The sequence below is a fragment of the Lepidochelys kempii genome, chromosome 2, assembly GCF_965140265.1.
Source record: "Lepidochelys kempii isolate rLepKem1 chromosome 2, rLepKem1.hap2, whole genome shotgun sequence".
Lineage (NCBI taxonomy): Eukaryota > Metazoa > Chordata > Testudines > Cheloniidae > Lepidochelys > Lepidochelys kempii.
In genome coordinates this window covers 229,599,854-229,612,865 of record NC_133257.1, presented here as the reverse complement: position 1 = coordinate 229,612,865, position 13,012 = coordinate 229,599,854, and the positions used below count along the sequence as shown (strand labels likewise).

Below are 13,012 nucleotides of genomic sequence, written 5' to 3'. Positions count from 1 at the left end.
TGAGAGGAACGCATGAGGAAAGGTGCCATAAAGACACTTATGCCTCCCCTCCCAACATGCATCGAGCACAGTGCATTACTCATTTTTCTGTCATACTAAAAAGCCAGGTTTGTTTGTTGTGTGTCACCATACAACCTGGACAGTCTACTAGCAGACTTTTGCACGTGGCCTGAAAGTGGGCAGATTATTCAGGATGTTCACTAATGCACATCCCACGCAGCTGTTCAGCATTTGGCTTAACAATCACATGGATTTTGAAGACTTTTTTTCATAATTTGAATAATTTAAGGTGACTTTTTCTTCCTTATCTCATTTCCCTTCATTCAGGTTGTGGTGGCTATTTGCATGCAGACATGGGAGTGATCACATCCCCCAACTATCCTCAGGCCTATGCTCCCAATCTCAATTGTTCCTGGCATGTATTGGTTACCAGTGGGTTTGTTGTTGTCATCCATTTTGAACAACCCTTCGAAGTTCAGAGCGAGGATGCTTCTTGCAGCCATGGGGACTATGTGGAGGTGAGCTGATCAGCTGTAGGTGTTGTCACTTTGTTTCCAGAAACAGGATATACTGGCCCATGCCTAGGGCTCCTATATGTTATGGTATTATTAATAACAGGAAAGTGGGAAAAAAAGTCATTTAAAATTCTCTTGCTATCTTTCAAAGCTTTATTTAGAGATGCTGCTTTACTGGTACAGTAAATTAAAGGGAGAAATGCTTTTTTCAAGATTGTTGTTTGGGTTTGTTCTTATATCTGCTAGAGCATTCCTTAAGGTTGATAGCTGTATGCTTGAACAACCTTAACAATTTCCTTCTAGCTTAAAAATGGACTGGATGACTCTGCCCCACCTTTGGGGACCGTTGGAAGGAATGGGCGGTTTTGTGGTAGCAGCTCTTTTTCCACGATGTACACTACAGACAATCAGCTGTTTGTCCACTTCATTTCTGACAGCAGTCGTGTGGGCCAAGGGTTCAAACTGAAGTATGAGGCTAAGAGTCTGGGTGAGTGTCAAAATCCCGCACAAGTTCTGAAAATCAGTAGAAAAAAAACTTAGAATTTGTTCTTTCAGAAGCATGTTTCTTATAATAAGTGGCTTAACCTGAAGAGACAAGGTGGGCGAGGCAATATCTTTTATTGGACCAACTTCTGTTGGTGAGAGAGACCAGCTTTCGAGTCACACACAGCTCTTCTTCAGGTCTGGGGAAGGTGCTCTCAGTGTCACAGCAAAATGCCAAGTGAAACAGATTGTTTAGCATAAGTAGTTACCACATAGTGTAAGAGCATTTAAGGCAGAGTGGCCCGCTAACACCTCTGCAGTGATAGGACAAGAAGAGGGGGTTAGTGAATTCCAATTGCTGTAATAAGCCATAAATCCAGTGTCTCTGTTCAGTCCATGATTTTTAATGTCTAGCCAAGCAATGAATTTAAGCTCCTTATGTTATACAATCTGTTCCACCTTGCATTTTGCTGTGACATTGGGAGCACCTTTCCCAGAACTGGAGAAGATCTCTGTGTGGCTCAAAAGCTAGTCTTCTCACCAACAGAAGTTGGTTCAATAAAAAATATTACTTCACCCACCTCGTCTCTCTAATATCTTGGGACCAACACAGCTACAACTGCACTTAGCGTGGAGAGACTGTCATCTAGTAAAAAACAAATACTGGCAAAAATGCTTTCTGTGTAAATGATTTGAAATGCCCACTGCATAAGTGTTCCACATATTTGTAAGGGACCAGGGTGTAGGTTGTCTGGCCTAGCAATCACAGCTGGGCTGGAGTCCATATGTCAAGGATGGTAGTCAGTGAGCAGGGGTTGGAGGAATCGCTAGAACCGGATTCAATAAGCAAGAGTCAGGGTCAAAGTCAGGCTGGGGTTGGAGACCAGAGATCAGAGGTAGAACTAGGTTAGAGTCAGGAAGCAAGAGTCAGGGTCAGAGTCAGGCTGGGATCAGAGTCCTGAGATCAGGAGACAAGGTGAGGTCTGGAGTCACAACAGACCCAAAGTCTTTGTTGTTGCCCAGATAACTTCCTGGGGCATTTTCCAGGGTTAAATAGGGTGATGGCCAATCAGAGGGCCATAGTTAGTATTATCACCTACCCAGTATTTGATCGACCTGGCCAGTTATTTTATGTATTTTCCAGTTGCCAGAAAAATAATTTAATCTGCCAGGTTTTTTTTACCTGGGTCTAAAGATTTGCATTGTTATCACAATGCACTGGGATATCTAATGTTAAAAGTTTCTGTGTCCAGCTAAAGATGCTGCAGTGTTACCACTTCCGCAGTTTAAGTATGAAAATGATTATATCAATTTTATCCATATGTGCTATCTGTCTGGACCAGTGGTTCCCAAACTTGTTCCGCCGCTTGTGCAGGGAAAGCCCCTGGCGGGCCAGGCCGGTTCGTTTACCTGCCGCGTCCGCAGGTTCGGCTGATCACGGCTCCCACTGGCCGCGGTTCGCTGCTCCAGGCCAATGGGAGCTGCTGGAAGTGGCGCCTGGCCCATGCCGCTTCCAGCAGCTCCCATTGGCCTGGAGCAGTGAACCGCGGCCAGTGGGAGCCGCGATCGGCCGAACCTGCGGACGCGGCGGGTAAACAAACCAGCCCAGCCCGCCAGGGGCTTTCCCTGCACAAGCGGCGGAACAAGTTTGGGAATCACTGGTCTAGATAAGTGGCTGCTGAAGTGGGGGAAGGGAGAGTTGCAGAGTTGCCTTGTGGTTGGGGTTGCAGCGAGCTTGCCTTGTGAGATGGTGGGTGCTGGGTTTTTTTCCATTTCAAAGGTGGTAACTCTAGCTGCAGAGTACTGTCACTCTGGCTCCTTTGGGTCGTACTGCCTGTGGTGCCTATTCTCCACAGTGCTCCTTGGCTATAGGTCTGCACGCCCTCCTGGTTGCACTGTGGGAACATCAGCTGTCCCAGGCTCAGCAGACCTGGGTTCTAATCCTGACATTTTGTTAATGAAACACTTTTCATTCGTAGTATCTTTAGTTTCCCTGGTGGTTGGGTTGAAGCTATCTCTCGCCTGCATCTGGGAAATGGCGGAAGTTGGACACAGGTTAACGGGAGACTTCAACAGTTAACACAGGGGAGGAAGGCCAGTTAGAATCTTCCTTCTGCCTCCTACATACTGCAAACAGTGAGTTACAGCAGGAATGAGTGTGACCCAATGCATTGGCAGAAATGATAACATTCCATAAAAGTTTCCTCCTCAGCTGAGAAAATAACATCCCCTGTAGGAACTGGCATTTTTGAAAGAATGAAGAGGTGGCAGGCCACATCCTCAGCTAGTATAAATCAGGGGCCTGGCATCTTCAGCTGTTCCCAAAGTATTTCAGGCAAACACATGTCTCTTAGGACATTTGGAGCCCTCATTTAAATGATGTTGATTAAACACAGCTAAAGTAACCTACTAACGTGCTCACTCACTCTCAAGTTTGTAACTCCTCTTTTTCTTTCTACTCCTTCCATTGGAAATGCTACACATAGTAGGAGCTATGCATGTACATATATATTTCTAGTGCTTCACTTTAGAGACCTGGATTGAAGCACTGTATTCATTAGCATTACTAAAATGTATTTTAATCATAAAGTCGTTAGCTGCGAAATAAAAGTATCTTAGTATGGCAAAGAACCTGAACAAATTCTTGAGTTTGCTTTGAATGTCATTTCTCACTGGATTTCATATTGTCTTGAGTTTTACATTTCAATTGTTTTGGAAAGTGAAAGTGAGGATGCTTCACAAAAAGCATTGAATGATCCAGTCCTTAACTTCAGTTTTCCAGATGTTAGGAATTCTTCAGAAATAAAGCATATAAGGTTTTCTCTTCATGCTTATCTGAGTCTAGGATCACTGAGGGAGTAGAGTGTCAGTCAGTGGTGTCATCAGGGGACTGTTGTATTATTTTTCATGGAATAAATGGACTTGGTTAACAAGCAGGCCAGAAAATCTAAGTTTAACTGTGCTAGAATATTTTTCAACAGCAAAAATGACAGTATGTTTGTTTGCGTGGTGAATATAATCCATTGAAAAGAACCTGTGACTAAGTATATGGATGACTTACTTGTTTTGTATGCAGTGTTGCTGTAGCCATGTTGGTCCCAGGATATTAGAGAGACAAGGTGGGTGCGGTGATACCTTTTATCGAACCAACTTCTGTTGGTAAAAGAAACACAAATTTTTGAGCTACCCAGAGCTCTTCTTCTTCAGCGCAGACCTGAAGAAGAGCTCTGTGTAGCTCGAAAGCTTGTCTCTCTCACCAGCAGAAGTTGGTCCTTGTTTGTTTTGAACATCTCACACAATTTCTTTAACCTATTGTTCTTAAACTTCTCTTTACCAGCCTGTGGAGGGAATATCTATATCAGTGATTCCAGTCCCAGTGGATATGCATCTTCCCCCAACTATCCTGACAATTATCCACAGCATGCTGACTGTGTCTGGACCATAACAGCTCTTAATGGAGGGGCAGTGGAGCTGCAGTTTGAAGACCAGTTTTACATTGAACCTTCACCCAAGTATATAGCTACATTTATTTTGCATACATTTTCTGAGGCACTCCATTTTCATTTATCCTTTCTCTATTACCATATCAGTATGTTCCCTAATTCCCCAATAGAATTTACTCCAAAATTTACAATTAGGATGTTTTGAAGACTTTTGAGAGAGGTGCCTGGACCCTCTACATTGCCAGTGTACATCCCTGGCCTCTTTAAGATTTGACAGAAATAAAAAATAAGATATACAGCAAAAAAGTAACAGGGATGGAGAAAGCTCAAATGGCAGGAGGATCTCTTCTGTAAATTCTATTCCCCGTGCTTTCTTCCTACTCAGATTGGTGGCCAATGGGCACAGACTGGTTGGGCACGGTCATAAAATGCCCACATTCCCTGCTTCCACAGCACACTTGGGGGTTTGCACCACTATATCCACTCACTTGGTCTGTGCTCTCTGTGTGCCATGCAGGTAGAAGACATTAGGGCCAGATCCTCATTTGCTAATCAGTTGAAGTCCACGGACTTCGGTGGAGTTACACCAGTTGACACCGTAACAGTTCCAGGCAACTTAACCTGTATTTTCCCTCCAACAAGGTTCATTCTCAGGCTTCCGACTCCCCAGCCATCACCTCTCTTGGGCGGAGACATGTATCTCCCTCCCTCCTCAGTGGGGTATTTCCAGGCTGCAAAATTCCATGCCTACACCATGAATTCCCCAACCAGGCAGACTGTCTTAGCAGGCTTGCTTTGCCTTCCTTCCTCAGAGGCTATAAATAGCATAATTGTCCACAGTTATCACACAGCTCTTTCTAAGCAAGCAGATTTATTCTTAAGGTAAAAGCATCACAGAAAAAGACATTAAAAACAATAAAAGAACTTACACTGATGCTAATTAGCTCACCAGAGATCAACCCTGACTCCAACAAGGGGTCTGGTAGGCAAACAGTCCTTCAAACCCCACCAAGGGGTTTCCCTGTGGTTACAGGTTCATAGGCACTTGGGCTCAGAACCAGCACACCATGAATATGTGAACTTTTCCTTTATACAGTTTGGGTTTTGATTCTTAGAGACTGTGAATAGGCAATCAGTCAGATAGTGGGTTTCTCCTCAAGGAATAGCTTCAAAAGGTTGGGTCCAGAGGTGGGGAATTTGCATTCCCTTCCCTTAGATATTTCCTAGGAAACCCACTTAACTTTAAAAGCTCATCTTGTTTCAAATAGTACTTTGAAGCTCATTGCACTTCCCAGCCTGGGTTTGTATCAGTCAGGTCTCCTCCCTAGAGATGTGACATACAAGCCCACAAAAAATGCATTTTAAATACAATGAATTCCTAAAATACTTAAACTTAATTCAATCAGGCTTAACTTAATTCAGTAGGATTTGTCCAGGATATTGCAGGAATCTGCCCTATCTGTCACATAACACCAGCCCATAATAGTGCCAGGTTCAGAAAAGTTGGTGCAGGTAGGTAGACTCCACAAATGCCTCTACCCCTCTATTCCCCCCTTCCAGGATAGCTGTGTAAGGCTGCTAGGTGATTATATAGCCCCCCATAAGTGAAGCTGTCTTGTATTTTGAAGAAGTTGTTGGCTACCCACATAATGGGGTGCACATTTATTTGGATTGATGAACCCCTATAGATAGCTTTGATCAGTCCCACTGCCATTATTTATTTCAGTAGTCACTGAAGATGTTTAATAGGGAATGTGTTTTTAAATAATCATTTAAAGGTTAAATATTTCAAAATTCTGCACATTAAACAGTGACATTATTTAAAGCCTTTTTATTACTGTTAATAGCCATGTCACAGGATTCACATCAGCGACTATCAGAGCTTGGTGTGATATTGTGACCTAGTTAGTATTTCTGGGAATATAATTGATTCAAGCCCTATCATTGTCTGTGGAATTGTCTGGCTCTATCACTGTGGCTGTTTCCTAGTCACACTGCATCTGGACATATCTAAAATGTCATTGTTCGATGGTTTCAGGTACTTGCTAAAATGTCGCAAATGGATTGTTGCTGCAAATTAAATAGAAAAGTTCCTCCTGTTTTAGTTGTGCCTTCAGTTACCTTGAATTACGTGATGGAGCTGACTCCAGTGCACCAGGGCTTGCCAAGCTGTGTGGAAGTTCTCTGCCAGGCATTCAAAGGTCTTCAGGAGCTGTCATGTATATGAGATTTAGATCTGACAACCGTGCCACACATATTGGATTCAATGCCAAGTACTCAAGAGGTAATGCTAGCAGTTATTCAGTTTATTGCATTTTCCCTGATCTGAGGCTATAAAAGGAGCAGAAAAGATTTAGGACCCAGGTCCTGTAGTTTTAAATTCAATAAGGATTGGGTCCTAAATTATTCAAAATAGATTGATTGACAGAAGCTTTTGTCTCTTTCCATTATTCTATACCATCGATTCATGTAATCCGAATCGTCACATCAATTAAATGCTAATCTATTATTTCCCTAGCGATAGGTAGGAATCATAGCAAATATGAAAGTCCTTGTAGAATTGCTGCAGTGGAAATGGGGATTGGGCAGTTTGATAAGCCTAATAGTCAAACTATCTAAGGGACAACACCAAAAGGGCAAGGAGTAAGGGCTGTAGCACCCGTGATATAAACAGTGATGTCTGATAAATTACATACCAGGTGCACCTTGGTCAGAAAACGGCTGCAAATGAGGTTAGATGTGTAAAGTCAGGTAATCTGATTTGGTATTCAGTGTTCAAATAGAGTGTAATTTGTGTGACAAGGGTGTTGAAGCGGTATGTGTTGCAAGAAGAGCAGCTAACAGCAGGTAATCGTGAGGTAAAGTAGGGGTGCACTGATGCCAGTGTCATAACTGATTACATTAACTGTGCCGGGAGGCAAACAAAGAAGTAGCAAAAGCAACAGAGTGCTGCTAATCTCAGAATGGGGTTGAGTGGTGTGATGGGAATGGGATGGGGAGTCAATATTTGCCAGCCAGAAAATGAAAAAATACATTAAGAAACCATTTTTTATTTTCTAGCTGCTAAGGCAGGGTTAGTAACAAGCAACAGAGAGTTAATAGTAAAATAAAGCCCTTGGGTCAGATTCAACAGCAATGTAAAATGATGTCAGTTTTCAATGATGCCACTAACCTTCAGAGAAAAGTGTTTGCTTAGTATATTGGTCTCATCTGGGAGCATTCAAAACTAGGACTGGGGGCTGTTTCTTCTCCATATTTCTTGGTAGCAAAGAACTGGAATTTATTGTTGTAAGCAAGATTTTATTGATTACATTTTGATCTCAAATATAAAAAACAAATTTTACATTTTATATATATATAGGGGAGTGGAGATTGGGCCCAATGAATGAAAATATTGACAGCACATACTAAGAGAGAATTTGTAGCTGGTCAAAAAGAATCCCCATGGAATCCCAGTGGAATATATTGGTTTTTCCAGTGCATCCTGTATGTCTGCTAATTAGATAACAGACTTTTTGAGGCAGTTACTATATTTCTCTTTATGTCCTCTGCAGTGGTGATAATACTGATGGAATAAGTCATTTGTTAAGAGCCATCAGTATTATCACCACTGCAGAGGACATAAAGAGAAATATAGCAACTGCCTCAAAAAGTCAGTTATCTAATTGGCAGACTATAGCAAGCCGCAGACTCACCGGTGTGGCACCTCCTGCTGGTTGTCTGGAAATTAGCTCTTTTCCAGCCTCACGGCACCCTCTGCTGGCCAGTGCCTTGCCTGCCTCAGGCCCCCATGTCCTTCCCAGACCCCAGTGCCCTTTGCCTTGGGGTGCTGCCCCACTGCAGTGCCCCCATGCTCTGGGTCTCCCCTCCCAGGGGAACACCCAACCCTCTAAGCCCACCTTGCCTCAGTGGCTACTGCCAGTCATCATCCAGCCCCTTTTCCCTGGGGCAGACTGCAGTCTATAATGGCCACTCATCACTGGCAAGGGGGTAGGACCTGCTGCCTTTGCCTATCCCCGGGCTGCCCCTCTGCAGCCCCAGTACCTTTTGTAGGGCTTCAACAAGACCTGCAGCCTTGGGGTTTACCAGGCTGGAGCTCCCCAGCTCCCTTTGCCCTTCCCCAGCACTGCTCCTCTTCAGGTACCTTGCTCCCAGGCAGCTAGCCCTTCCCACTCCAGGGCTAGAGTGAGACTCTTCTCACTCCTGGCCCTCCAGCCCTCTTATCAGGGCCAGCTGGGCCCTGACTGAGCTGGCCACACCTGTGGTCAGCTACTCCCTCAGTTGCTCTTACTCCTTTTCCCAGCTGCAGTCCTCTCCAGAGCTACTTTTAACCCCTGTTCTGCTGGAGTGGGGCAGCCGCCCCACTGCACAGACGTAGAGGATGCACTGGAAAAACCAATATATTCCACTGGTAATAATTTATTATATGTTCTTAACATTATTATTATGATCTCACATTTTGTGGTTATAACAGAAGAAGTGAAATTTCAAGAGACACGAGTGAAAAGAGGGTGGTGGCTTTGTGAAATGGAAAGTCAGGCCATGCATAGCAGCAGCACAGAGAAAAGCATGGAAATGAGAATCAAAAACAGTAGGAAACAAACATGAAGCATGTAATTCTGCTTTTATGCTGCAACACAGAAGACAAAACCAACAAATAGACTATGAATATTACTACCTAGTTAAATCTAGAGAGGAATCTGACCCATGGCTCCAAGTCCAAACCATCACCCAAACCTTAAAAATCTAGATCCAAATTTAGCAAATGGCATTTATCTTTATAATGATCCAGCACAAAATCTAGACTTTGAGATGTTTGAAATCTGGATCCAAAAGACCTGATTCTCATTTACACTGCCAGAGTGGAATGAGATTTCAATGTAAATGAGAACCAAGTCCCAAATCTGTAACTTGAGATTATGTTTGGCTGAGATTAGATCAGTGAGAGGTAAGACAAAGAGAAAACGAACAATATCCACAGTAGGTGTATTTGTGGAAGGAAAACAAACCAGGACTGGTGGAACTATGAGGAGAGATTAGGAGACTTGATTCTGGAGGACAATCCCCACTATGGTTGTTCCGAACTACGTGGCAATGTGCCATTAAAGTCTTGTGGGAGAGCAGCTCAATTCCATAAGGTGCTGTTCTGGGGTAAGAGGATCGCAGAAATGTTGTTCTCTTTGCAGCTACATGTGGTGGAACGGTGACTGGACAAAATGGTGTCATTGAAAGTGTAGGATTTCCTGAGCTGCACTATCAAGACAATTTGTTGTGCGAATGGTTTCTCCGGGGACCTACCGGCCATTATCTCACCATTAGCCTAGAAGGACTAGATGTTCAGGACTCCCCTGGGTGTGCAAATGACTTTGTGGAGATCCGCGAGTACAATGCTTCAGGTCAGTAGACTGTTTCAGTGATTCTCCTCCCTGCCCTCATCCCAGCAGCAAGCCTCAAAGGAGACTACTAAAAACACTTGCTGTTGAAAGAACTACATGCAGTACAGGTGCCTTCCTTATTGCCGGCAGAGTTACATTAGTTACTGAAGTAAAGCAAAGGGAACAAAAACCCTTCCAATTGTTTACCAAGATTGCTGTATTTTTCTAAACCTACCTAATAGTCTAAACTAGGTGGTGCTACTTGAATAGAAATTTGAATAAAAATCATCCTGATAATAATACTCATCTGTCTGTCTTTGACTTGCCTAGGGAATTTATTGGGCAGATACTGTGGTACTACTATCCCTGACGCAGTGGATACTTCTGACAGTTTTGCTTATGTCAAGTTCATCACTGATGGATCTATCAACGCCCCAGGATTCAGACTGCGCTTTGATGCTAGTACTGAAGGTTAGATTTGTAAAGTGGCAGTTTACCATAAGCAAGGGAGCATACACAGCTAACCACATTTTCCATCTCCATCAGAGTGGAATTGGTTTGTTTTTGTTTTCAAATCATTTGTTCTTACAGCAGTGTATATTTGTCCTTTAAATCTGACTTCTGTATGGTTGTAGCTCTCTGATCCTTGGCTGCCTTGCCCAGGTGAAAGTTAGAGCAACAGACAACCTGTGCTATCTTCCACCAGCACAGGCGGGAAAGCAAATTTCCCACCCAAGTCCTTTGTAAGGCTCTTTCCTCAGGGCTCAATTTATTGTTTATAAAAAAGGGCGTAAACACCACAAAATAAAACAACTCAATTGAAAAATGCTGCTCACAATCCCCAGAGGCTTTTCTCTGCCTCAAGCAGCCAGGGGACAGGAGAACACACCCTTCCCTTGTGTGACCTGTCTGGACCCAGCTTCCTGTTCTGCATGCACCCTGCCTGGCCACGTGATCCCTTTCCAGACTGCAGCTTTAGCCGGTCACAGTGAGCTATTCAGATCTCTTGACGCTGTAGCCCCATGGTGGTTCAGGAAGGCAGTCATCTGGCATGAGCATTTAAGGGAAGCAAATGTTAATTCTTGATTCAGATTCGTTACTATGGTCAATTATCATTCATATTTTAACAAATATTTAATGGCTCATTTGAGCGGATCTACCAGAAATATTAAACTTCTCTAACCATTGTGGCCAACACATGGAAGGATATAGCCTAGCAAATCAAAATTTCTCACAGTCAAGAGCTTTTTTTCTTATATCAGTTCCATGGTTTTGCTTTAATCCTTTACCTCCAGAAAGTATTTTCTACCCACTGATTTTCTATGAGAGCTTTCCTAACATTTGTTCTGTTCCAGAGTGTGGTGGAGATCTTAATGCACCTGTTGGGACATTTACTTCCCCCAACTATCCCACCATGTACCCACACAATCGAGTGTGTGAATGGAGGATCACAGTCCCAGAAGGACGACGGATCACACTAACTGTTAATGATATGAAAACCGAAGCCTACCAGTGGTGCAGCTTAGATTATGTGGCTGTAAGTGTGAATGAATACAGGGAAAGCACATTTACATGCTTTAATTTACTCTCATGGTATTACCAGAGCGGTACTGTTGAAATTGCGTGTATATTTGTACATCTGTTTCTAAAAGAAATTATAACCCACCCCAAAAGAATGGGAGTGGCAACAGAGGAAGAAAGAAATTAACTCTTTAAGGTACAGATTCAGGAAGGTACTTAAGGTCATGTGCAACTTTAAGCCTGTGACACTGAAGCCAATGGAACTACTCACGTATGCAGTTACTTATGTACTTAAGTGTTTGCAGGATCAGAGCCTTATTTACTAAATTAAACAGAATGTGATGAGACTGAGTAAATTCAGAAAGCACATTAAAGTATTTAAGTCTGAAACAGAATCCAGTTATCATTTATTATTTTTACAGCACCCATAAATACACTTGTACATTACAATACAGAGAGACATGGTCCCTAAAGAAAAGTTTCCTACAGCTGGCGAAGCATCTACTGTCCTGTGTGCTGAGGAGGGACAGAGCCAAGACGCTGTCCACATGCTCCCTGCCCACCTGTGTGATGAGGCGAGTAGCAGCTGGCCTTCATCCATCATGTGGCTATCCTCCATGTCCTTACTTCCCTGCTTTAGACAAGTCACACACGCTGTCCCTTTATCAGCTAATGAAGTAATGAACTCTGAAAGGAACAGCCTTTCTGCATCCCTGTGCATCAATAACTCTTCATCTCATTCCAAATCTCAACTGAAAACATCTTTTCTCCCTCTTCTGTACCTCTGAAATTACAGCAGAAGGAGAGGGAGATTAACTCCGCAGTTGTATTATTTTACTCCCAGTGTCTTGGGATGCACTCTACATGAAAGAAGTCATACCAAAAAACCAGCTGTATCATCAAAAATTAAATGTTAGAGCTGATCAAAAGTTTTCCATAAAATTTCTTCAAGTAGCTTCTTGACAAAATTTATATTTTTCTCAAAAAAGTCCCTTTCCTTGAAAATTTCCAAAGTTTTGTTAAAAAAAAAATCTTGGTGTTTTTTTTTGTTTTGTTTTGTTTTTTGGCAAGGCATCAAAAATGTTCATAGAAATGTTTAGGAGAAAACAAAAAATTCTCTCACCCTCATATTCACATTTTAATTCAGGACCTGACCCCACTAAAGTCAGTGCGATTTTGTTTCATAGACTTCCCTAGGTTTTGGAACAGCCTTTTATGGAAGGATTTCAGTGAGTCTTGTGCTAAACATGTGAAGCACATTTAAACTCTGAAGATGATGTTTGATTTGAGCTTCTAAGAACGCGTTTTTAACCAACAGGTTTACAATGGCCTCAGACAGAATTCTCCTAGACTAGCCAAACTGTGTGGTGATGTAAATCCAGGCACTCAAGTGAAATCCTCAGGAAACACAATGAAAGTAATTTTGGTCACTGATATCTCTGTTTCAGCGAGAGGCTTCAGTGTTTCCTATTCTTCTAGTGAAGATGCAGGTAATGCAGATTTTTAAATTAACCTCATATGAAGTCCTCTGGCAAGCCATTTTGTAGCTAGTGCATGGCTAAAAAAGTATTGCACAAATATGACATCTGTAACAAATACATGTTCTTTTTCTGTGTCCGATATCTTGAAAATGGCTGGGCTGAAAAAAAATTTGGTCAAATTTGGCAATCACCCA

General features: G+C 42.7%; 1 protein-coding gene across 4 annotated transcripts in view; it reads left to right on the top strand.

Moving 5' to 3' along the window:
- The window catches only part of CUBN (cubilin), a 226,932-nt gene that overhangs the window by 151,481 nt on the left and 62,439 nt on the right, over positions 1 to 13,012 (top strand). For all 4 annotated transcript variants that reach the window (XR_012157573.1, XR_012157574.1, XM_073334127.1 and 1 more), the window contains 8 exons: positions 328 to 518; positions 819 to 1,002; positions 4,336 to 4,510; positions 6,547 to 6,725; positions 9,628 to 9,837; positions 10,147 to 10,287; positions 11,172 to 11,353; positions 12,656 to 12,827. Coding sequence is in view for 2 of the 4 variants with exons in the window: in XM_073334127.1 (XP_073190228.1) it covers positions 328 to 518; positions 819 to 1,002; positions 4,336 to 4,510; positions 6,547 to 6,725; positions 9,628 to 9,837; positions 10,147 to 10,287; positions 11,172 to 11,353; positions 12,656 to 12,827 (1,434 nt within the window). In the remaining 2 variants the exon portion in view is untranslated. The remainder of the gene's footprint in view (positions 1 to 327; positions 519 to 818; positions 1,003 to 4,335; positions 4,511 to 6,546; positions 6,726 to 9,627; positions 9,838 to 10,146; positions 10,288 to 11,171; positions 11,354 to 12,655; positions 12,828 to 13,012) is intronic.